At 40.8% G+C, this 26,822-nt stretch overlaps 1 protein-coding gene across 1 annotated transcript; it reads left to right on the top strand.

Annotated features, from left to right (window-relative positions):
* Positions 1-2,033: 2,033 nt before the first annotated feature.
* On the top strand, positions 2,034-26,822 carry tnpo2b (transportin 2b). The gene is made up of 24 exons (XM_062032510.1): positions 2,034-2,426; positions 3,840-3,939; positions 4,100-4,175; positions 4,266-4,415; positions 4,593-4,699; positions 4,780-4,913; positions 8,602-8,683; positions 10,259-10,381; positions 10,472-10,590; positions 10,704-10,764; positions 10,848-11,019; positions 11,244-11,396; positions 15,766-15,991; positions 17,470-17,641; positions 17,733-17,927; positions 18,035-18,193; positions 20,020-20,107; positions 20,194-20,292; positions 20,381-20,476; positions 21,538-21,613; positions 22,785-22,884; positions 22,980-23,054; positions 23,425-23,554; positions 26,660-26,822. The coding sequence occupies exons 2-23, from the start codon at positions 3,841-3,843 to the stop codon at positions 23,530-23,532; spliced, it is 2,670 nt and encodes an 889-aa protein (XP_061888494.1). The 5' UTR covers positions 2,034-2,426; position 3,840; the 3' UTR covers positions 23,533-23,554; positions 26,660-26,822.

The following is a 26,822-nucleotide window of genomic DNA, read 5'->3' as shown; positions in this document are numbered from 1 at the left end:
TAAATGTCATTTATATTTAACAATTTTAAATGTTCTGCATGTGTCAAAACAAAAACATAAGCTACTGCGTCCTCTTAAAAATCATCTTATGGTCCTGGTCCATCGAAAACTATCGACCATGCTTACTTGTGCTCTAATATTATATTTTATGATAGAAGGGACAAGCTGTAGAAAATGGATGGATGGGTCAAAAACTTTGATATAATAAACGGACTTGTTTGTTACGCACAATCTAGGGGGGGGGGGGGGGCGTGTTTGGGGCGGGGGGCGTGGTTGGGGCGTGGCCAAGGGCGTGGTTAAGAGGAGAGTATATTTACAGCTAGAATTAACCAAATCAAGTATTTCACATATATATAATATATATGTATGAAATACTTGACTTTCAGTGAATTCTAGCTATATATATATTTTATTTTAATTTTATTATACATATAAATAAAAGACATACTTGAATTTCAGTATTCTGCAGGCTATCCGGTAGGTGGCAGTATTGTCCTGTTTAAGAGTGTCACAACATTGCTGTTTATGGCAGACGAACTGCTTTACAGTAGACTAAACGTGACTGCTGTTGTTGTGTGTTGTTACCGCGCTGGGAGGACGTTAATGAAACTGCCTAACAATAAACCCACATAAGAAACCAAGAACTCTCTCTGCTTGTTGTGCACTCTACTCTCTAAAAGCCGTAGATGTTATGACGTCATTGGGCAGGCAAGCTGCTGGGAAAGCGGGCGTGAGAACGGCTGTCCCCACTCAGGTCCGCATTGAGCTGGAAGGGGCGTGGCCTCCAGCTCCGGCTGAATACCGGGAGTTTGTCGGGAGAAGGGAGGTTGTCGGGAGAGGCGCTGAATACCGGGATTCTCCCCCTGAAAACGGGAGGGTTGGCAAGTATGGTTTATGGAAACCAAAGTACCACTGTAGTTTATGCAGCAGAATGATACAGGTGGGCGGATTGATATATTATATAAATAAAAGGGCGGTGTCAGTATCGAATCGATACTAACATGAACCTTTTTAGTTCTCTGCTCAAATTTAAAACACGCTCAAACAGTAAATATGACCAATTATACACTCATAACCCTTCAGTTGAGAGATTATGAAGAAAGAAAGAAATACATCAATGTTGTCAATTTCTAATAAGATTTCAATTCAGGGTGTGTGAGAACATTTCTATATTTCTATACATATTAAATGTTTTGATTTATTTTCTTTGAGTTGCTGGAAAAACAAAATAGGTCTCCAAAGTGGGGCAGGACAAAACATAATTTAGAAGCACTAATGTAAGGTAAGGACAAAAGAGAAACATTTATTATTTTGTGTAATCTTGTATTGCACATTGTTAAATTATTCTCAAGTAGGCAAAGGCAAGTCTATTTATAGAGCACAATTTCTACGCATGGCAATTCAAAGTGCTTCTAAGAAAATTACAAGAAGGCAACATTTTAAATAAAATCTTAATGAAAATAATCATAATTGTACTGCAGCTGCATTACAGTTTGTTTAGAGAGCCTAGTGAGAAGACCATTACTGTGGTCGGACATACTGGAGACAAAGGAATGGATTATGCTTTCTAAGGCTGATTTAGACATTATCCCTCTGATTTTGGCAATGTTTTCGGATGATACAAAGCTTCTGATGTTATTGACTTAAAGTCAAGTTAAAGTTCAAGTCTGATTCCATTATTACCCCCAGATTTCTAACCTGAGTTCTGGGTTTCTGGGAGGGGGTCTCAAAACTGACTAATCCTAGTTTCCCTAAGGAACCCCACATGTATAGATAGCCCTTTGGTATAAAAGTGTTGATCATTGTTTTTGTTTGCCTAAAATCTTTGTCTTGTGTTTTAATTATAATCATTATCCCGATCAATAAAACATTACAATCTTCTTGAAAAATGTCCAAGTGAAACGTATCGATACCGGCGATACTTGTCCAAAAATCCCTGGTATTGGATCGATACCAAAATGAGCAGTATTGGCCACCCCTACAGAATAAATAAACAGACCCCACCTAGCGATCAAATTTGGTACACATTGAAAAACAACTCGCAGAATGTGTGTTCATAGAGGCAGCACAATTCTACCAACGCTAAAAAGACATGTTCAATGTTTAAAAAGTCGACCAACAAGCTGTTATTAGAGTGATTTATATGCAGTATCTCCTCACGGATGGAAGTCGGGTCGTAGACTTAGCTTGACAACCCGCCCCGTACGGAAGCCGAGTGCCCTCCTGCTGATCACCGGCTTGATAGCCAGGCATGCAATCTGTGTCACACAACCAGCGAGCAGCACAGCCGTCAGTCACATCTCAAGAGACCCGAAGTTGCTTTCCAGTCCAACAAATCACTGTTGTACTCGTTTAATGTCCGTCGTTTCAGTATATCCACGGAATTGCCAAGGGAAAAGCTACGTTTGACACATCGGAGCGAACAGGTAACATTTTCGCGGTACATTCAAGAAGATGCTAGCTAGCTTAGCTTTGCTAAACCCGACGGCTCTGTTATGAATATTAATGCGCCCTGTTTGCTCTCTCAGTGGCAGTGATTCCAGTTTATAACCCGAGCTGCGGAAGAAGCGCTGATACGATAGTAAACATAAGACTGCCTTCGACTGTGTTTTTGCTCTGTAAGTTACGTATTAACGGTTATAACGACGCTAAGCTAGTTCGCTAGACATTTTCGGCCAGATTGTTTGGGCCTCTCATGCTGTAAGAATAAAATGTAATCTTCATTGTCTATTTAAAGTGGGTATTTACTGTAAAATGTGTGTGTTGGGATCCCGGGAGATAAAACATGAATGGCGATGCTAAATTGCGTCATAACGCACCCATCCATCCATCCATCCATCCATTTTCTACCGCTTGTCCCATTCGGGGTCACGGAGCCTATCCCAGCTGCATTCGGGTGGAAGGTGGGGTACACCCTGGACAAGTCGCCACCTCATCCCAGGGCCAACACAGATAGACAGACAACATTCACACTCACTAGGGCCAATTTAGTGTTGCCAATCAACCTATCCCCAGGTGCATGTTTTTTTGGAGGTGGAAGGAAGCCGGAGTACCTGGAGGGAACCCACACAGTCACGGGGAGAACATGCAAACTCCACACAGAAAGATCCTGTTCACTTCAGTATTCACATGAATGTGATCCATTCTAGCAGTTGCTTTATAGAAACGGATGTTCGCATATTGGACGCCTTGCTCCTGTATCCTGTACTGTATTCTGTGAGGACTGCAGCCTATCCCAGCTGCATTCGGGCAGAAGGCGGGGTACACCCTGGACAAGTCGCCACCTCATCGCAGGGCCAACACAGATAGACAGACAGACAACATTCACACTCACTAGGGCCAATTTAGTGTTGCCAATCAACTTATCCTGAGGTGCATGTTTTTTTGGAGGTGGGAGGAAGCCGGAGTACCCGGAGGGAACCCACGCAGTCACGGGGAGAACATGCAAACTCCACACAGAAAAATCTCGTTCAATTCAGTATTCACATGAATGTGATCCATTCTAGTAGTTGCTTTATAGAAACGGATGTTCGCATATTGGACGCCTTGCTCATGTATCCTGTACTGTATTCCATGAGGACTGGAGCCTATCCCAGCTGCATTTGGGTGGAAGGCGGGGTACACCCTGGACAAGTCGCCACCTCATCGCAGGGCCAACACAGATAGACAGACAACATTCACACTCACTAGGGCCAATTTAGTGTTGCCAATCAACCCATCAAAGGATGTTCCCACATTGGACGCCTTGCTCGTGCATCCTGGACTGTATTCCGTGAGGACTGGTAAAGGTGACAGTGTGATGAGTGTGCTACAAAACACGTTGTGGTTCTGTGCTGCAGGATGGAGTGGCAACCAGATGAACAAGGTCTGCAGCAAGTGCTCCAGCTACTCAAGGACTCCCAGTCTCCAGACACAGCCACACAGAGAGCTGTGCAAGAAGTATCCTTACAGACGCTATGTCCAAGCTGGGAAATAGAGCAGCATAATCCATGATTTGGTTGTAAGGCTGGTCTTCAAGAATAAAGCAACCATGCAAGGTATGTGGGGGTTTGTGAGCTTTTGCAATGTGTCTGGTTGAGCTCCTTAACGCAGCCTGCAGAAATTGGAGCAACTTAACCAATTTCCAGATTTCAACAACTATCTCATCTTTGTCCTGACAAGCCTCAAATCTGAGGGTGCGTAATCGCAACTAAATTTGCCACCACAGTATTGTTGTATGCTATTACGGATTTTAGTTAATCGCCGTTGCTTTTTTCCCCCTGTAGACGAGCCCACTCGATCTCTCAGTGGCCTGATACTGAAGAACAATGTAAAGGCTCACTACCAGAACTTCCCTCCCAATGTGGCTGACTTTATCAAACGAGAATGCCTCAACAACATCGGAGACCCTTCGCCCCTTATCAGAGCTACAATCGGTGAGTGCGGTGAGAGGGAAAGAAAGATAGCGTAGCCATTGTGAGTCAGAGTGCTATGTAGGTGGATACATTTCTGCAGGTAATGTGGTAGTGTAACCCTTTTTTTTTTTTAAATAATATGCTCTGAAATATAGAAACCTTGTATTTGTGTCTAACGTTTGTATTCCTGCCATCAAGGTATCCTGATCACTACCATTGCCTCCAAAGGCGAGCTGCAGACCTGGCCTGAACTGTTGCCGCAGCTGTGCAATTTACTGAACTCAGAAGACTACAACACTTGTGAGGTCAGACTGGCATGGTCGCATATACAATGGAAGTTTTTGTCACAGTGGGTAAATTTGTCAATAGTGAATCAATCTTTCAGGGTTCTTTCGGAGCTTTGCAGAAGATCTGTGAAGACTCGTCAGAGTTGTTGGATAGTGATGCACTGAACAGGCCACTCAACATCATGATTCCCAAGTTCCTGCAGTTTTTTAAGCACTGCAGCCCCAAGATCAGGTTGGTTGCAACAGCTTCAATGTGTCTTTGTAAAAGGGATCATTTCAAGCAAATCCAACTTTTCTTACCCGATGGTGGTACCTGTTTCTGTGTATTTGGAATTCCCAGAACTCCCAGATTATTATAATCAAACCATGGAGGCATGGCTGAGATTAAAACAATCTTTCCTTCTTTCAAACTTGCTCCAAACGAGCCGTTTGGAATTTGAGACTTAAGTTGTGAATATATATGGTACAGGTAGAGGTTTACCCTAAAAGTTTTGCACGGGGTTGCCATTTATATCCAGTTGGTAGTCTGGCGATGTAGTATAAAAGTTCCTTATTTTTCTCTATTCTCTTGTTGTGGGGCAGACTGGCCCATACATGCACATGCATGCTAAAATCCTCCATTGATGACATTATCTAATAAAAAGTAACCTATAGTTTTAACTAGGGCTGTCAAGTTATTTAAAAAAAAATCATATTAATCACACTCTAAACCTGTGATAAATCATGATTAATCATGAGTTATTTTGCTTGCATAAATAAAATTGGCGGAAAATACCCCAATGTTTGGGTACAAATGCAATTTGGTAGTCAATGTCATACAGGTATGCTTTTTAAATGTTTTATTGAACCGCAAGTAATTGATTTGCTAAAAACTCGGTGACAGTAAGTATAGTAAAAATTAAGTGCACATTTTAAAAGTCTATAAAGTTGGCAATAATTTTGCAAACAAGGTACAGTTACTAATCAATAATGAAGTAAACACACTCATAAACAACTTAACATTGGTGCACCATTTACTCTTCTGTATTTTAAATAGTTGTTGAAACAAACAAGGTTGTTTGCCTTTTTCAGATGACAATGCTGATCTCTTTTTTTGGTAAAATGCGACCACGGCTCTTTGTGATTACTCCAGGAAGCAAAATAAATGCACATTCAGTAGTTGCAAGTTGCTGCTCTTGTTTGTGCAATACAGTTGGTTTATCCTTGATGTAATTGTGCCTCGGATCAGCTGTGGTGATATGAAAAACATCTTCTGCAGGACTTGATGATGTTAGATGTCCTACATGCAATGGCTGTCCCTTTTAGCAAAGGCATATGTTTAACTTAATTGTGCTGCTTTATTTGACAACATTGAATCAGTAAACTTTACCAGCGTAGCGTTCTCCTTTGCCTGTTGTGGATGTAGCTAGCATTCATGCTTGCTAGCATTTAACTATGGGCCCGGACAACCCCAGTCACTGCTCACTGAGGATGGTGACTGCTGTTTGCTTTCACCTGAGAGTCTCCAAGACACAAAAAAGTATCCAATATCACAGGGAAAAGTCACTAGATTTGTTGCTAGTAGCTGTTCACAAAAAAAGTTGCCAAGAAGATTGGCAACGCTGTCGCGCCATCCTCGAGTACCGTATGTGTTTCGCTTTAAGATGGTATTTTAAACTTGATGTGCGCCGATGATAAAAACATTTGTCGCAGCAATACCAACACGTTACCTTAGTTTTATCGAAAGTTCTGTTATGAAGCGAAATGGGCCGCCCCTATTTGCAATCACAGACAGTGTAACAAATGCGCGCGTTTTCCGGGTTAAGCCTTAAGCCGGAAATAATAATAATTTTTTCATATCTGATTATTTATTTATTTATTTTTAGTTTTTTCCAGCTGCCCAGGCAAATTATATTGTTGATGTAGATGCCCATATTTGCTCTACAGATTTACTTTGCAAAAGATAAGCACGGGATACTGCTCTTGTTGCCTTGTTTGAATTCGACTTTATTAAATGGATTTATATTCATGTTTGGCGCAGCCGGACCGGAGCAGGAGGGGATAGAAAATAGAAAAAGAAAAGGAAGAGTGAGGGGGAAATTGTGGGGACAAGAGGGGAATAAGACGGAGAGACAACAACAGAACAACATCAGAAAATATGATATGTACAAATATGATACGAAAAGTGAGAGCAAAGAAGCATTTAGTGAAGTAAATATTCATAACGCAGAAATGACAATGAACATTATTGCAGTACAAATGGAGCAATAAAATAGCAATATAAATAGCCCTATTGATAATCCATCCATCCATCTTCTTCCGCTTATCCGAGGTCGGGTCGCGGGGGCAGCAGCCTGAGCAGGGAAGCCCAGACTTCCCTCTCCCCAGCCACTTCGTCCAGCTCTTCCCGGGGGATCCCGAGGCGTTCCCAGGCCAGCCGGGAGACATAGTCTTCCCAACGTGTCCTGGGTCTTCCCCGTGGCCTCCTACCGGTCGGACGTGCCCTAAACACCTCCCTAGGGAGGCATTCGGGTGACATCCTGACCAGATGCCCGAACCACCCTATCTCTAAGGGAGAGCCCCGCCACCCGGCGGAGGAAAACTAATTTCGGCCGCTTGTACCCTTGATCTTGTCCTTTTGGTCATAACCCAAAGCTCATGACCATAGGTGAGGATGGGAACGTAGATCGACCGGTAAATTGAGAGCTTTGCCTTCCGGCTCAGCTCCTTCTTCACCACAACGGATCGATACAGCGTCCGCATTACTGAAGACGCCGCACCGATCCGCCTGTCGATCTCACGATCCACTCTTCCCTCACTCGTGAACAAGACTCCCAGGTACTTGAACTCCTCCACTTGGGGCAGGGTCTCCTCCGCAACCCGGAGATGGCACTCCACCCTTTTCCTATTGATAATGAATAATAATTACCTCTATTATTAATAATACAGTTGTTTCAAATGCAACAATACATACTGTATATGTAATGATAACTTGAATTAAAAAAGAAAGCAGAAAAATGGAGGGAAAGAAAGAGAAAGGGAACTGTATTAACTTTATAGATTGTTATAGTAACAATAGGTTAAGCTTTGACAGTGTGCCGTGTTTTACCCAGTTTCCCCTAGGGGAACAACGTTGATATATGTTTGATAAAACGTGATTATATTTATGAGTGTAGGTATACATATGTACTTGTATATGTTTTTACAGTGAATGTGTAGGAATGTATGTACCGTGAGTGTATATGTATGTATGTACTGTATTTAAATCGATGCACAATTTTGATAATTGCAAGACTATTACATGTTATGTAGACCATGAGGAAGTGTTTTAAATGTAGAAAAAAAACCATAATATGAACTTTTTTAAAAGCGTTTCTTTACTCTGGTGCTTAACATTCACGAAAATGCTTGAATTTGAGTTAGGGCTGTGAAAGTTAGCAACTGCGATTAACCACACAAAAATATTGCATTAATCAAGTGTAAACGCAGATCAATCATGCAATTTATTTTGACTGTATATGCTTCGTTACCTTAACAGCGGATGGTTACCTGAAAGGCGGGGTGGCTTGTTACATGGTCAGACGGATCAGGTCAATGCATACGTCAGTGCAAAAATGGGTGAGGAAACCCCTACTGGTGAAACCTAACTCCAACAGGACCTAATTATGCAGCCCTAATCACAATTCAAATGTGTGGTTGATCTGATTAAAAAAATACTTTGACCAATAATTTTAATGTTAAGATAAATAAAACGGGAGCTAAATGTCTCTCACAAAATATAACTACAGTAATATGATCTATTGTCCTTCTTCTATTGGTGAATTCCAGTTTGTACTGAGTCTTTTATTATGATAATTGTACATTAATAGTGTTTCCCCTATCTTTATTAATTTGTCTATACTTAAAGCCTGTATTAAACCCCAACATTTTCGTCCCCTCAGGTCCCACGCTATCGCATGCGTGAACCAGTTCATAATTGGTCGAGCTCAGGCTCTGATGGATATTATTGACACTTTCATTGAGGTGAGTATTTTTATTAACTTGTATAATTTTTCACTTTTTACTAACTTCACTGTAAAAACAAATGACGTTCCGTTTGATTTCGAGCTAGTATCATCTCTAGCCTACTATAGACAGAACAGTAGAAAAGAAAAAACATGCATTGTAAAGAACTGTCGGACATTTGGGGAGAGAAATATAAGGCAGGATTGTGGTTGGTAATCAAGTATATGCATAAAAAATCTGCTTAACCCCAAAAATCAACAACTTTTAATTACATTTCTTGTTGCAAGGTTTTTTAGACTTTCCAGTAAGTGTATTGCTGCTCCTAGAAAATGTTTTACACGGATTGACTGGATGGATTATGCTTGTCATAATTATAGTGTATTTGCTTTGACACAATAAAAAAATCAGTTCCAAGCTAGTTCTGCGTGTTTAGCCATCGTTACTGGTTTGAAGACTATGAGGAGATAATGGTAAGGTGGCTAAACCACATTCACGGTACAAGATTGGCCCATGTTTTCATCAAAGCATTTGTAGTTCTACAAGTGCGCAAATCACTTTGGCTGCTCCTGTCATAAAAATATGTGGCTTGTCATTTGTGAGCAAAGAAACAGCATTTTAAATTTGTAGCAGCAGATTTAAATACCAAAATGTCTACTTTTCACCTTTTTATCGTACAAACGTCATGGATATGCAAATGTTGTCAAATATGTTACAATTTGACCCAGATTAAATTATAACCTATGTCACTCACTGTACAACAACACACAAAGGATGTATGATTAATGGTTAAAAAAATGAAATACTGTACAACAATAAGATAAATAAAGACAATAAATATTTTGGTTTATCCCTGTAGTTGTCTTGCACATTAGAAGGGGTGTTGCAAAGGAAGGAGAAACAATGTTGATTGCTCCACTGAGTGTTTTACTATGTCTAATTTCACTTCACTTACTTTTCCTTTTGCGTGCTGACCCCAAAAGAGTCCCTCACGACATAATGGCGTTACGAAGTTAACTATATAGAACAATGGTAATGTCCTATTATCCCACATATATAAATGCACTTAACACAATCTACTTTTCTTTTTGTACAATTATAATAATTAGTGAGAGTGCGTTCGTAAACTCATAACGTCCTAAATCGTTGACTATTCATATTAATCCGATTTTGAGAAACACACTGAATATCTTTTATAAAGTGTAAGAAATAGAAATAACTACAGTATTTTGTGTAGTGCTCCCTCCGCTGCATTACTTCACACCACTGATTTGTGGGTGTTAGTGTGTGAATGTGTTTTGCACCACTACTTTGTTTCACTGCAGCAAAAATGTGATTCATCCATCCATCCATCCATTTTCTACTGCGTCATATTGTATGCAAGAAAAAAATAAGTGGGTATAACTGCTGTGATGTTTGTGACCTCAAATTTACCGGTGCAAGCTTATACTGTACCTGTTTTTATGCTTAAAAAGTCCAGTGTAGCTTTTGTGACCAAATATCTTTATTAACTTCCTTCCTTCATAAGTTGCTCCTCTTTTGAACCTCCTCCAATAATTTACTCTCTTTCTCTCTCCTTGTCTCTTTCCTATCCAGAGTCTCTTTGCACTGGCAGGTGATGAGGACAGTGAGGTGCGCAAGAATGTCTGCAGGGCCCTAGTAATGCTGCTGGAAGTCCGCATTGACCGCCTCATCCCGCACATGCACAGCATCATCCAGGTAAGGATGTGACCTTCGTTAACCGCAGATGCCTTTCTCATGCTCTTCACCATCAGCATCAGCATCATCCTCTGGTTGTTTACCCTTCAGTACATGCTGCAGCGGACCCAAGACCCAGATGAGAATGTGGCTTTGGAGGCCTGTGAGTTCTGGCTGACTCTGGCTGAACAGCCCATCTGTAAAGAGGCCCTGTCTGGCCACTTGCTCCAGTAAGTTCTCACATGCCAGCAGCTCAATGGACTGGATTAATGTCATAACAAAGAACTCCACACGTCTCATATGCACAACAACAGCTAAGAATTGTGCTCTGCTGTCTTTTTAGACTCATCCCAATTTTGGTGAATGGGATGAAATACTCTGAGATTGATATCATTCTTCTTAAGGTGAGGCCATTACCCCCATGAAAATACCCTCCGCTGCCTACTTCTTTTTATCCTTGTTCATCAAATGCTCTGTTGTCCTCCAGGGTGATGTAGAGGAGGATGAAGCGGTTCCAGACAGCGAGCAAGACATCAAACCTCGCTTCCACAAGTCTCGCACGGTCACTCTGCAGCATGAAGGAGGGGATGGTGAGGAGGGCGAAGACATTGACGATGATGATGACGATGATGACGATACTCTGTCTGACTGGAACCTACGTGAGTACTATCTTTCTGGATCATTGTATTTTTCTTCCAATGCTTTTATTCTGTGTGGTACAAGATTGACTAACTTGTATAGCGCTGTTCTACCTTAAGGTACTCAAAGCGCTTTGACACTATTTCCACATTCACCCATTCACACACACACATTCACACATTATGTTTTCCAGGGACATTTAATATGATTTCAGAGCTGAATAGGATTTGATACTTACTTTCAGGTAAATGTTCTGCTGCGGCGCTGGATGTTCTGGCCAATGTGTTTCGAGAGGAGCTGCTTCCTCATCTCCTTCCCCTGCTCAAAGGCCTGCTCTTCCACTTGGACTGGGTCATCAAAGAGTCTGGCATCCTGGTCTTGGGGGCCATAGCCGAAGGTGAGACCTGCTGTTGGCATTTTAGTGAACAGGTTTTCCAAACCAAACATTTGTCACACTCAAAGTGAAATGGATGTGGGTACTTGTTATTTTTTGGATGAGTTTAACACTGACTTCTTTAGCATGTGCAAGGAATGAACCCCTATACCAGTTGATTAACATAAACATACAAGAATTGGCTGAGTTTGGTAGGAAAGAATTCTGGAATTATGTAGTATTGAGATTGTGAGCAACAGGCCCTCTCGCAGGTCTAACATCAGTCACCTCAGACTTTACAAATGTTTTTCTGGATGAATGGACACAAAGTATGCTGTTATACTTGCTGTAAAATGTGGACTGACTGCATTGTTCTTCCATTTATAATTTATTGTTGCTGTGTAGTGGCAGCATGTCCAGCATGTTTTTTCTAGCTCTTCCAATGTTAACCACTGAACTGAAAAGGTGAATATCTTTGCTGACAATGTAAAATTGGTTCTGTGACGGAGCTCTTATCTCAAAACACTTGTGTCACAAAGCAACGTCTTCATGCAATTAATAGGAATCAATTCAATTGGTGCCATACAGCAGAATTTGTAATTGATAAGTTAGATACAAAATATTGTATCTATTGTATCTAACTTGGATAAGAAATATTGTATAAAAACAATAAAATAGAATGTACTAATAAAAACGATGGTAGTTTTGTGATGTAATATTAAAATACAACATTCACCTTGGAGAGGGGACTTCTATGGTATCTCCTTGCAGCTGCTTCTCTATCAAACACACCATCAACACAATCCATTTGCATGGATGCATGTCTGCCGTTTACAAAACCCAAAACCAGTGAAGTTGGCACGTTGTGTAAATCGTAAATAAAAACAGGATACAATGATTTGCAAATCCTTTTCAACTTATATTCAATTGAATACACTGCAAAGACAAGATATTTAATGTTTTAACTGAGAAACTTCATTTTTTTGCAAATAATCATTAACTTAGAATTTAATGGCAGCAACACATTGCAAAGAAGTTGGCACAGGGGCATTTTTACCACTGTTACATCGCCTTTCCTTTTAACAACACTCAGTATAAGTTTGGGAACTGAGGAGACCAATTTTTGAAGCTTTTCAGGTGGAATTATTTCCCATTCTTGCTTGATGTACAGTTTAAGTTGTTCAACAGTCCGGGGTCTCAGTTGTCGTATTTTACGCTCCATAATCTGCCACACATTTTCAATGGGACACAGGTCTGGACTACAGGCAGGCCAGGCTAGTACCCGCACTCCTTTACTACAAAGCCACGCTGTTGTAACACGTGCAGAATGTGACATGCCATTGTTTTGCTAAAATAAGCAGGGGCGTCCATGAAACATACATTGCTTGGATGGCAACACATGTTGCTCCAAAATCTGTATGTACCTTTCAGCATTAATGGTGCCTTCACAGATGTGTAAGTTACCCATGCCTTGGGCACTAATACACCCCCATACCATCACAAATGCTTGGCACTCCGCATCAAGGGTTGGAATTGGAGGTTAAATCACCAAAAATGATTCCCGGGCATGGCCACCGCTGCTGCCCACTGCTACCCTCACCTCCCAAGGGGTGATCAAGGGTGATGGGTCAAATGCAGAGAATAATTTCGCCACACCTAGTGTGTGTGTGACAATCATTGGTACCTTAACTTAACTTAACAAATGCTGGCCTTTGAACTTTGTGCCTATAACAGTCCGGATTGTTCTTTTCTTCTTTGGTCCGGAGGACACGACGTCTACAGTTTCCAAAAACAATTTGAGGCTCTGAAAATCACTAATGTGCCAACGGCAGCTCGGTGGCGCAGGGGTTAGTGCACGTGCCTCACAATACGAAGGTCCTGAGTAGTCCTGAGTTCAATCTAGGGCTCGGGATCTTTCTGTGTGGAGTTTGCATGTTCTCCCTGTGATTGCGTGGGTTCCCTCCGGGTACTCCGGCTTCCTCCCACCGCCAAAAACATGCACCTGGGGATAGGTTGATTGGCAACACTAAATTGGCCCTAGTGTGTGAATGTGAGTGTGAATGTTGTCTGTCTATCTGTGTTGGCCCTGCGATGAGGTGGCGACTTGTCCAGGGTGTACCCCAGCTGAGATAGGCTCCAGCACCCCCCGCGACCCCAAAAGGGACAAGCGGTAGAAAATGGATGGATGGACAATGTGCCAACTTCACTGGTTTTGGGTTTTGTAGATATTATAACATTCTTGGCTGTTTCAGTATGGTGCAGACTAGCAGCGATACTCGAATCGTTTCGTCAAGGTGGCAACCCACTGTCATGTATTTGAGGATATTTTTTTTTAATCCAAAAAATATAATCCGCTTCTTTTTCTCAGCACTGACCTTCACACTCACTTTTTTTCCCATGGTTGGAGAAAAAAAGTTATGTCCATCTTTAGCTACAAGTTAATGCTAGTGAGTAAGACTGGATGTTTTGAGCGGATCTTATGGGGTTCACTGTGACATTTGCTATACCAAATAATGGTGGAGATGCTTGTAAATCAAGTTTTTGTTTGGAAATTAAAGCTTAACAATTACCCAAGAGACAGCTCTTATCTCAAAACACTCTTAAGTTGGGGGATTTGAAGTTTAGGTATCAATCATTCAATCAATCAAAGTGTACTTATATAGCCCTTAATCACAAATGTATCAAAGGGCTGCACAAACCACAACAACATCTTTGGCTCAGATCCCACATCAGGGCAAGAAAAAAACTCAACCCAATGATAACGAGAAACCTTGGAAGGGACCGCAGATGTGGGGACCCCCACCTTGGGTGACCGGTGCAATGGATGCCGAGTGGATACAGCTAATAATGCGAGAGTCAGAGGCCAGTCTATAGTGGGGCCAGAAGGGGATACTCTTGCATGTAGAGACGTCGGGGCGTAAAGACCTCCCCAACTGATACAAAGAGGAGTGGTCTATCCTGGGTCCCTACTTGGAACAGCTAGCACGTCCTCCGTGGAGGCTGATCCGTGGTCACCTGATAACGAGGCAGAGCAAAAAAGAGAGACAACAGATGAACTGGTCTAAAAAGGGGTATATTTAATGGCTAGAGTATAGTTTTAAGATGGGACTTAAATGCTTCTACTGAGGTAGCATCTCTAACTGTTACCGGTAGGGCACTACAGTGTACTAGAGCCCGGATAAAAAACGCTTTAAAGCCCGCAGACTTTTTTTGGGCTCTAAAAATCACTAAAAAGCCGGAGTTCTTTGAACGCAGATTTCTGGCTGGGACATATGGTACAATACAATAAGCAAGATAGGGTGGATCCAGACCGTTTAGTATTTTATACGTAAGTAGTAAAGCCTTAAAGTCACATCTTAAGAGCACAGGAAACCAGTGCAGGTGAGCCAGTTGTTCTTGTCAAAAATCTAGCAGACGTATTTTGTACCATCTGTAATCTTTTAATGATAGACATAGGGAGACCCGAAAATAATATGTTACAGTAATCGCGACGTAGCGTACGCATGAAAAATGATCTCAGCGTCGGTGGTGGACAAAATGGGACGAATTTTAGCGATATTTTGGAGATGAAAGAAGGCTGTTTTAGTAAAACTTAATGTGTGACTCAAACGAGAGAGTTGGGTCGAAGATAATACCAAGATTCTTTACTGAGTCGCTTTGTTTAATTGTTTTGTTGTCAAATGTTAAAGCGGTATTATTAAATAGGTGCCGGTGTCGAGCAGGACCGATAAACAGCATTTCCGTTTTCTTAGCGTCAAGATGCTGGACATCCATTGTTTAATTTCATTTAGACATGCCTCCAGGTGACTACAATCTGGCATGTTGGTCATATTAAGGGGCATGTAGAATTGGGTGTCATCAGCATAACAGTGAAAGTACCACCAAGGTACCAATGTAATATATTCAAAGTTCAATGAATCGGTATAATTATGGCTCAAGTGGTATTACAAGACCAAATGGTCATAGGTTTTTACAAATCGCCCCTTTTAAATGTCCATACTGTTTAATGTAGATCAGGGGTGCCAAAACCTTTTTCTTCCAAGGGCGGGTCAAACACAGCCATTGTAATCTTGCAGCAGCACCGTGAATGAGCAGTTTAGGCAGTGGAGATCGTCACTTTCAATTGATGGCGACTAGTTAGTCTTGCGGACATGCCAATAATGATTGTGTGAGCCTGAATGAGGTCAGTATGAATATGTAATACATTTGGGAAGCTAGCCTTTGGTGGGCCAAACAAAACATCTCAACAGGCTCCACTGTGGGCATCCCGGGTGTAGGTCGTTGACCAAATGGTACAACAAAATTTGGTTTTGAGAATCTTTTTGAGAACATTTTATTACTGGCAAGTGAGCAAACTTTTGTATTTGAGAACTATCGCTTCTTCTTTCTCCAGGATGCATGCAGGGTATGGTACCTTACTTGCCTGAGCTCATCCCCCACCTCATCCAGTGTCTATGTGACAAGAAGGCCCTCGTTCGTTCCATCGCCTGCTGGACCCTCAGCCGTTATGCTCATTGGGTGGTCAGCCAGCCCCCGGACGCACACCTGAAGCCTCTTATGACGGAGCTCCTCAAACGGATCCTGGATGGCAATAAGAGGGTACAGGAAGCAGCCTGCAGGTACTGATTTAGAATCTTTCAGTATCAGATTTATTGGCCAAGTGTGTTTAACACACAAGGAATTTGACTTGGTTGACTGTGATCTCAGTTCAGTTTATTTATTTATATAGCACATTTAAAAACAACCTCAGTTGGCCAAAGGGCTGTACAGACATAAGAAACAATTTCAAACAAAAAAAGGGCACATAGTGTCACATTTACATTGTAACACAGAAGGATGAATAAAATACAATAGTAAAATATACCTTAAAATAAGTCTCTCTGTTCAATGTAAACAATAAATATTATCGATTAACTAAAAATACAAACAAGTGCTTCAATAACTAATACGCGCAAGGTAGGCCTGGACAATAAATCAAATTTTAATTTTGATTTTTATCGTGGCTTCTCACGATTATGAAAACGCAATGTGCATGCAAATTCCATAGCTTGTGACATTGAAAAAGATGAGGAGCGAATGAGTGAAAAAAGAGCACGTCTCTGCGCGAAGGTTGGGATGTCTAACCTGACTCTCGCCAGATCCTTGTAGTTAGCTGAGCTCCTCACAAGGATCTGGGATCGAGGGCATTTCACACTCCAAGATAGCAAAAAATATCTTGGATCGCCGGGCGGGATTTCATAGATGTGACGTAGCGCCGAAGTGACTGTTTGATTCAAACAACAATGGCGGCACGCAGCGAGGAGTCGTGTGCTGACATTGATTCTGCTATTGCAACTGTTTTGCGACATCGATCGTCTACTGACATTGCTGCGTTGTTTCAGTAAAAGTTCTCTAATTTTTCGCTCTGTCGTTATCCAATATGTCGGCTGTTCTGTTTTGGATTTCCCAGCGTCGCTCTCATCGGCGTCACGGGTTGATTTCGATGTGAGTGGTTGAAGTAGCACGTCATTCAAGATAACGGACAAGTAGTTTATCCAATCACATACAATAATTTTTTTACAAGGCCCCGCCTTCTGAAATACATCTCCTATTGAGAAGTCCCAGATCCTTGTGTGGAGCTCAGCAAACTGCAAGGATCTGGCAAGAGTCAGGTTATAGGACGTCACCATGGTTGCTACTTTTTATTTGACACACCGCGAATATGCCTAATCAATAAAAAAAACGGAAAAACTGAAATTGATTGTTTTCTACATTGCTATTGTTATTTAAATGTATTGGTTTTGCTATTATTATAAATATTTTACTTGCTGTGGTTTATCCGTTACTAATTTAAAGTTGAGTTTTGGTGGTACAATACATACTCATGTTTTCAAATTAATGAATAATCGTGTAATTGATCGTAATTATGCAATCAATCGAAATAATCATGATTATTTTTATTAATTGTCCAGCCCTAGTGCAAGGCTAATAAAGTAGTGGTGAATAGAGCAAAAAAGATGACTTGAACATGAGTTAGTACATTCAGTGACAGATAATTGCTTCTTTAACCCCATGTACCGCCACTACTTCTGCCTTACCAACCACCTCTTTTTTTAAGTGCTTTTGCCACCCTAGAGGAAGAGGCGTGCACAGAGTTGGTACCTTACTTAAGCTTCATCTTGGACACGTTGGTGTTTGCTTTTGGGAAGTACCAGCACAAGAACCTGCTCATCCTTTATGATGCCATAGGAACACTGGCAGACTCTGTGGGACACCATCTGAACCAGCCTGTATGCTCCATTGCCCTCATAAAATACTTCTTATTTAGTTTCTAAGCCTCAAAAAGAAAAATGGCACAAGCCAAATCTCTTCTCTTTGTAGGAGTACATCCAGAAGTTGATGCCTCCGCTGATCTCAAAGTGGAATGAGTTGAAGGATGAAGATAAAGATCTCTTCCCATTGCTTGAGTGTCTGTCATCTGTAGCTACAGCTCTGCAGAGTGGCTTCCTCCCGTACTGTGAGCCAGTCTACCAGCGTTGTGTCACTCTTGTCCAGAAGACTCTGGCACAGGCCATGGTGAGTTGCGCCCACATTCATTGACCTTTCAAAAAAAAAAGTTGTGTATGTTGTGAGTTTGTTGCCATTATAGGATTTTCTAATTGTTCCATATGTGTGTGTCTTAGATGTACAGTCAGCAGCCAGATCAGTATGAGGCACCTGACAAAGACTTCATGATCGTAGCTCTGGATCTCCTGAGCGGCCTGGCTGAGGGACTGGGTGGTCATGTGGACACGCTTGTGTCTCGCAGCAACATCATGACTCTGCTCTTCCAGTGCATGCAGGCAAGGAGTTGTCATCTACTAAACATGTTGTATGTAGTAAGACAAAGTTGTTCATTTTCAGTCTGTCAACTACTCTGGCTCGGTACACATGTACAAGTTTATCGGTATAAAACGGCCACGTTCTAAAGCAGCGCAAATTGCAACCATAAGAATAACACAATTTCTGTAAAATCTGAATTTATGATCCATCTCTTGTATTAGATATGATTGGAATTAAAGGCCACATTTTGTGAGAACAAATATTATGCTTTTAGTTCAGTTCAATTCACCATCTTATTTCGAAAACACAACAAACACAATTTATTCTACACATTTTTGCAACATTGGAAAACATTAGTAAAACAGAGGCTTCTCAGAGGCTGAAATGACTCTTGGAAATTACTGGCTTAGAGGGGCCAAAGGTATAGATGTGTGTGTTCAATATAATTGAAACTGCAGGCTGTGTCTTCTTCTAATGGATTTATTGCAGTCTTTGGTAAGCTGGGTAACGTTTGCACAAACAACTATCAGAAAGGCAGCCAATATTATATGCAGATAATATGTCATGAGACATGCAAATATATTTTAAATACAAAAAGGACATAAGTAAAATAAATTAAATGAGCTCGAATATGCCTACAAACGAGGCATAATGATGCAATATGTACATACAGCTAGCCTAAATAGCATGTTAGCATCGATTAGCTTGCAGTCATGCACTGACCAAATATGCTTGATTAGCACTCCACATAAGTCAATAACATCAGCAAAGCTCAACTTTGTGCAGTCACGCACATCATAAATTGTTGGTGGACAAAATGAGACAAAGAAGGAGTGGCATAAAACATGTCTTTCTGTGGCTGGATCGGCGAAAGTTATACATGTAAACAAACTGTTGCGCCACAGTCCACACAACTATGGTGAGTTCATGGACCGCCGAAATTAGTAGGAAAAAACAGCGCTCGCCAAATATTCTCATCAGTTCAGAATGAACACAAACATATCACACAGTGGGCTTTCTAAAAATTACGTAGGTTGGTGTCATGTTTGTCCTCCTACAGAAACCACATTAAAACAAAAAAATATATTTTTACATTTTCATACATTTTTGAAAAAGCTCCAGGGAGCCACTAGGGCTAGACAATACAAACAAAACACATCTTCAATACATCCGGAAAGTATTTACAGCCCTTCACTTTTTCCACATTTTGTTATGTTACAGCCTACCGGTAATTTCAGAATGGAATAAACTCATTTTTGTCCTCAAATTTCAGCAGAAAAATACCTCATAATGACAATGTGAAACGTTTTTTTTAATATTGCAAATTTTATCAAATTTAAAAACTTTTTAAAAAAAATCACGTATACATAAGTATTCAGACCCTTTGCTCAAACTTTGTTGATGCATCTTTGGAAGCAATTACCACCTCAAGTCTTTTTGAATACGATGCAACAAGCTTGGCACACATATCCAACAGCTCCATCAGATTCATACATTTTATGATATGTGACTTTATAAAGTCTATTTGTGTGTTCCTCATACCCAACATTTTTCATTTTTCTCAGTGCGCTTTTGTAATGTCCATAACTTTTGTAAGGTGCTCTCGTAAGACTTCCACGTTGTATTTAAGATATCTGAGATCTGATACTTTACAAATGTTGTCGATGTATGTTACGAATAGAAGGGGACCCTTTACTGACCCTTGTGGGACACCATATGCAATACACATGTTTTATGACATGTGTTGACCTATTTGTACAAACTGTGATTGGCTTTGGTCAAATGCAATAGTGTTTTTTCATGTATGTTCACATTTCTCTCTCTTTGTCTCTGTCTGTTTTCCCAGGATACAATGCCTGAAGTAAGGCAAAGTTCTTTTGCCCTACTCGGTGACTTGACCAAGGCTTGCTTCCCTCATGTCAAACCATGCATTGGTAATACATTTATTCCCATATTACAAAGAGAGTGCCTCCGTTTTTGGTCGTGTCTTGTTTGTTAATCTGCCTTTGTTTCCCCTCAGCTGAATTCATGCCTATTTTAGGAACCAACCTGAACCCAGAGTTCATCTCTGTCTGCAACAATGCGACCTGGGCCATCGGAGAGATCTGTATGCAGATGGGTAAGTTGTATAATTTTTTTATGTGTGAGCCTGGTTAAATTTGAGATGCCTATCGACAGACTTGTATTTTAATTTCACACTTTCTCAGGTGTAGAGATGCAACCGTACATTGCTATGGTTCTGAGCCAGTTGGTTGAGATCATAAATCGACCAAACACCCCTAAGACCCTACTGGAGAACACAGGTATATGAGCAGTCAAACACTTAAATGGAAATCCTTTTTTGTTACTGTTTGTTAGTTATTACTGGCCATTTGAAGACACCAATGACGACTATGTAGCCGCTAAAGTAGTGTAGTTACTAGGGGTGGGAATCTTTGAGAACCTCATGATTCGATTACAATAATTCATGGCGAGCAGGCATCCATGTGTTAACTTTCGTGCTCTATGAAACCACGAAATGTTCAGACAATTTGCCCCCAGGTGCTGTCAACATGCAGCTCAAAGTAGTGTGTTGTATCTACTATCTTTTCTTTCATATGTATGGGTCACAGTGTTATCACACTGTGTGGATATTATTCTCTCTCCTGTTTTATTCATCTACTTGCTAATTCTACTTGCTAATTCTACTTTCTAATTCTACTTGCTCTTGTTCTTGAAATGCACACATTATTGTATGAAATAAGGCAACAGTAATTAAACATTTGCATGAAAACAGATATTGTGTACTCCTGGTGCACCCTCAAAAAAATTACTTTGTGGTGTTTTTGCGTCCAGAAGAAAGTCACAAAGTACGAGTCCGACACTGTTTTTAACTTTAATTGCCAAACATCAATAACACATAACCATACACATTAATACCAGCATGTTGTCAAAATAGTTATTTAACATTTTTGTTTATTTACGATTACAAAGCTCTCTCGTGTCCCAAATGGCCGAATAGCATGTTCTGCCGCGAGTTGTTAAAAAGTTTCACGGTCCATCTTCACGAAGATTTTTTCCTCAGGTTAATAAGTAAAACTTCCATTAAAAGTAAACTGATGTTTCTGAATAATTAGTTCAAGTGCAGACAAAGATGTCGATCTTGTGGTTGTCATCATTCTTCACAAGAAGGTAAATATCCACTCAATGACAGCTGCAGTTGCTCCTTCTGGACACACTGTCCCTTAGTGTTTTGGGAGAAAATCACAAGGCTTGCGCCACCCCCCACAGAAGAACTGTAAATCAAACAAGACGCCGTCAGAGGGACGCAAGCTACGCGACGCGAGAGTATATCCCAGTCTTTACTCTGTTCGCTCTTTTCCAGCAATCACCATTGGACGACTGGGCTACGTCTGTCCCCAGGAAGTCGCACCCATGCTGCCTCAGTTTATCCGACCTTGGTGAGTCTGTTTAAACTCTAAATTCATGTTTCATTGGCAAGCTGTAGATGCACAGTCAGCATGCGTCTTCTGTGGGCTCGCCACATCACTCTGTGTTCCCTCTTAGCCTCTTTTTTTCTCACAGCCATCAGCCAAGCCATTTAGCAAGACCCACATTTTGGCAGTTGAGTTTTCCCATCAGGCATTGCTCATGAATGGGTTGGTTTCCACCACATTCTTTCCACCATGCCTTTATGAATGAACTCATCACAGCAGTGCACAATTGTATCATTATAAGGGCTACACAGTGTATTATAATAAATATCCATGAAAATAGTGCGAGATTTGTGTCTCGTCATTTTGGCTGCGGGCCGAGTGCACAGGACGGTATTGATGAAGGGCAAGTGTGTGCCCCGACCAGAAAAAAAAATTGTTTTTGTGTCTTGTCTTTAATTAGTGGTAATTAAAACAGAGAGGCTATGTCTTCTGGAATTTAACTGCTTTGGAGTGGCAAAGGTAGAGTTGTGTGTGTTCGAGTTTCAAGGTCACGGCAGTTAGTTTTTCTATTTGGTGGATTTATTAAGCGATGGCTCCTAGGGGTGTGAATCTTTGGGCACCTAATGATTCGATCTGATTTAGATTCCTGGGGTGACGGCATGGAGATGACCCTAAAAAGTATTTTTTTAAAATGTATTATTTTAAATTTTTTCCCATATCGATTTAGAACTAAGATGAATAAGAATCGTGATTTGAATGTGAATCAATTTTTTTTAATGCACCCCTATCGGTTCCTCTTTATTCACACACACTGTCAGTATTTGAGAACAAGTATGAAGTGAAAGAAGAAAGGGAAAACTAAACATTTGTCTGTGGCAGCTTCAGAGATAGTTATGCTGTAGTTTCACCTTGTCTGACAGCACTTAACTATGGTGCGTTCAGGGACAGTCGAATAACGTGCAAAATCTTAACGCTTGATGAAAAACATGCAAAAAACTAATGGCTTTTTTAAACCGTGGCATATGTTGACCTATATGGAGATTACAAGCACCTTGCATGTGTGTGTGTTGGAGGTTGGGGATTTCTTACAACAGGGGTGTCTCACCCAGTGCGCCATTGAAGCTTTAACAGCCACTGGCTACTGCTAATGTTTAGATCCCTATACAACAGACTAATTAGCACTTTTGTGTGGCAGGTGTACATCACTGCGCAACATTCGAGACAACGAGGAGAAAGACTCTGCTTTCCGTGGGATTTGCATGATGATTGGCGTGAACCCTGGCGGTGTAGTGCAGGTGAGATTTAGTTTTTCACAGTTTGTAGAAGAGATCCGTCTTCTCTTGAGCGTCTTCCGCATCACAGCAATTCTTTGTTTGATTTGGATTTTCAGGACTTCATCTTCTTCTGTGACGCAGTCGCTTCTTGGGTGAACCCCAAAGATGATCTGAGAGATATGTTCTATAAGGTAAGGTTTATAATAACTACAACAATAATTCTCAGATATTACTGTTCATGCCTTTTTCCTCTTTGCAAGGGAAGACTGAATAAAGGAAACTGAGGATGAAAACTTACTAACTGCTTGTTTGTTGCTAGGCAACTGGTTTATTAACATCTATTGATGCCTCCATGTGTATTCATTTTTTAAAGTGTCTCAAGAGGGTTAATAGTGCTGTTGTAATACATCCACTGTATTTACAAATTAACTGTATTGAAAATGTATTATATACAAATGCAGAGATGCAGAACTTCCTAACTTGCTTCTTATACATGTAAACCCGACCTTAGCAGGATTTTATTCATTACAAATTCTCTGTTTTGTCTGTTCCCCTCAATAGATCTTGCATGGTTTCAAGGAGCAGGTTGGAGAGGAGAACTGGCAGCAGTTCTCAGAGCAGTTCCCTCCTCTGCTAAAGGAACGACTGGCAGCCTGCTACGGTGTTTAAAGCCTCCACACGCATCCAAGAGGTAACTCAACTCACATCATTTAACGTCAAAAAATGAGTCCCTTCCTGATGATGAGTACAACCCAGTAACCATAAAACACCACCTGCAAGAGAGGTCCTTAAAGATAGTGCTTCCATTGGTTGATGTCCTTGTGGAATTGGGAGTATTGTTCTGTTGAAAGAGACCACTATAAGTGCACAAACTGAGGTCCTCAGTCAAGAGGAATGCTCACTGCAACATCTCCACATAGCCAGCAACCCATCGGACTCAAGTTCTTTACCTTCAGTTGAAAGAGTTTGTTTGTTTCTCACAATGTTGAAGTGGATTTTATTGTCAAATCTAATTTGATGCAATCTGAATAAGATCCAGAGACTTTACTTTGACATTGCAGCTTTTTACTTAGCATTCATGATTACCGTATTTTTCGGACTATAAGTCGCTCCGAAGTATAAGTCGCACCGGCCGAAAATGCATAATAAAAAAGGAAAAAAAACCTATATAAGTCGCACTGGAGTATAAGTCGCATTTTTGGGGGAAATGTATTTGATAAAACCCAACACCAAGAATAGACATTTAAAAGGCAATTTAAAATAAATAAAGAATAGTGAACAACAGGCTGAATAAGTGTATGTTATATGACGCATAAATAACCAACTGAGAACGTGCCTGGTATGTTAACGTAACATATTATGGTAAGAGTCATTCAAATAACTATAACATATAGAACATGCTATACGTTTACCAAACAATCTGTCACTCTTAATCGCTGAACGGCGGGACGGCGTGGCGAAGTTGGGAGAGTGGCCGTGCCAGCAATCTGAGGGTTACTGGTTCAATCCCCACCTTCTACCATCCTAGTCATGTCCGTTGTGTCCTTGAGCAAGACACTTCACCCTTACTCCTGATAGGACTGGTTAGCGCCGTGCATGGCAGCTCCCGCCATCAGTGTGTGAATGTGTGTGTGTGAATGGGTGAATGTGGAAAATAGTGTCAAAGCGCTTTGAGTTCCTTAAAAAAGGTAGAAAAACGCTATACAAGTACGACCCATTTACCATTTAAATCAGATGAAATCTTATACGTCTAGTCTCTTACGTGAATGAGCTAAATAATATTATTTGATATTTTACGGTAATGTGTTAATAATTTCACACATAAGTCGCTCCTGAGTATAAGTCGCAACCCCGGCCAAACTATGAAAAAAACTGTGACTTTTGTCCAAAAAATATGGTAGTATTGTTTCAGTTAATCAGGGACATTATTCCTTTCATGTTTGCCCACATGGAGTAATTTATATAGGAGTGTTAGGGTACACAATTCTCATGGTTCGATACATGCAGTTGAATAGGGTTTGTAAAAAAGAAAAAAGTTTGTATATGGAAACAAAAGTCCCTATAAAAAACTATGAATAATGGGTTCCAGCCTTGACAAAAGTCCATATTTCAGTAAATTTTTGTACACTTTGAACACAATATAAAGTGTACAGTATATCAAACAAACATAACAAGGTGGTGATGATCAACTTTCTATTTAATAACAAAGTCAAAACAACATCAGCTGGCTAAACTCTCCTCCTCGTATGAAGCCACCCTGCCGACATGTACACACACTGTCGCTAGCATACTTGCCAACCTTGAGACCTCCAATATCGGGAGGTGGGGGTGGGACGCGTGGTTGGGGAGGGGGCGTGGTTAGGGGCGTGGTTAAGAGGAGAGTATATTTACAGCTAGAATTCACCAACTCAAGTATTTCATATATATATATATAAATACTTGACTTTCAGTGAATTCTAGCTATATATATATATATATATATATATATATATATATATATATATATATATATATATATATATATATATATATATATATATATATATATATATAAATAAAAGAAATACTTGAATTTTAGTGTTCATGTATTTACACATATACACACACACACAACACTCATCTACTCGTTGTACTTGAAAGTACAATGCTTTGTTAAGGGTTGAATTGTCCATCCTCTTTCTATTCTCTGTCTCTATTTTTCTAACCATGCTGAACACCCTCTCTGATGATGCATTGCTGTGTGGCACGCACAAAAGTGCTTTCATCAAATGCACGAGAGTGTGGAATCTTCCATCTCTCCCTAGCATGGCCCAAAACCGGTCAATCCTTGCTTCCTGGGGAAGATCTTCCCTGGCAAGCAATTGATACTCCAGTACTTGTACCCGGAGGCTGGTCAGGTCCAATCGCAGCTGCGGCAGACTTTTTTTTTTTGGGGCGTGACCTCCAGCTCCGGCTGAATACCGGGAGTTTGACGGGAGAAAATCTCTGTCGGGAGGTTGTCGGGAGAGGCGCTGAATATCGGGATTCTCCCGCTAAAAACGGGAGGGTTGGCAAGTATGGTCGCTAGTCCTGTGGTGCACTCTTGGTTTGGAATCATAAAACTCCTTCACATTAGCAGTGAGGTCGTTAAAATGATTAGGAATGAAAATAAAATACAATATCATTGGCGTGTAGCAGAGAGGAGGGGTGAGGCAGTGTGGACAACGCTGTGAATACTTCTTGAATGTATCAAAGCACACATCGCGTGTCCATTGCTTTCTTTGGACAAAAACTTGAAACATGTTGGAAAAATAAACACTTAAAAACACACCAAGTAGCACAGTAGCTAATTCTTGCAACACTGAGCTGACAAACAAATAGGCCTTAATGGATGTGCTGCCGGGCACAATATGGGCAGATGAAACGTTGGTACACTGAGACGTATACTGAAGCATATTTCTATTGTCTGTGGTTCATAAATCGAAACAATCGTACAATGAGGGGTTCGTATCTCGAAGTTCCACTGTACCTTTGTATCAAGGCTAGTTTTCGGTACAACAAGGTAACAAAATGCAAAACATAAAACTGCTTGGCTTTTGAATATATGTAATTATTACACCATTAATTTTTAGCAATTTAGATACTTTTCTTCATCAAAATGAATTAAAGCATCCTTGAAAAATTACATAAAGATTGTATAATCACAATGGTACACTGGACACCTGACTAACTAAGCTTTTAAATGCACTCATTTCATATACTGCATTGTTCTTAAATAAACACACCTTTACCTGTGCGCTTCCTTCTGTGTGTGCAGGCGAGCCAGCAGGAGGAGGGTGATTGGGAAACTCATCCATCTGTGTATTACACTGCCCTGATCTGGGGGGAGGGAGAGGGACGCTATTGGCCGCTCCCCCGCATGGACGGCCCCCACGCCCTTATGTGTTTGTCCATAGAGGGAGGGTGGGCGGGTGGGGATG

The sequence above is a fragment of the Entelurus aequoreus genome, linkage group LG22 (genome assembly GCF_033978785.1).
Source record: "Entelurus aequoreus isolate RoL-2023_Sb linkage group LG22, RoL_Eaeq_v1.1, whole genome shotgun sequence".
NCBI lineage: Eukaryota > Metazoa > Chordata > Actinopteri > Syngnathiformes > Syngnathidae > Entelurus > Entelurus aequoreus.
Note: the sequence above shows the minus strand (reverse complement) of the source record. Positions and strands in the feature narration are given on the sequence as shown.

Excerpts from the sequence above, each read along its gene's own strand:
- tnpo2b (XM_062032510.1), top strand. The coding sequence starts at position 3,841 with ATGGAGTGGCAACCAGATGAACAAGGTCTGCAGCAAGTGCTCCAGCTA. Across the intron at positions 10,591-10,703 it reads CTGTCTGGCCACTTGCTCCA|ACTCATCCCAATTTTGGTGA; the intron begins GTAAGTTCTCAC and ends CTGTCTTTTTAG. Across the intron at positions 22,885-22,979 it reads ACCCTGGCGGTGTAGTGCAG|GACTTCATCTTCTTCTGTGA; the intron begins GTGAGATTTAGT and ends TTGGATTTTCAG.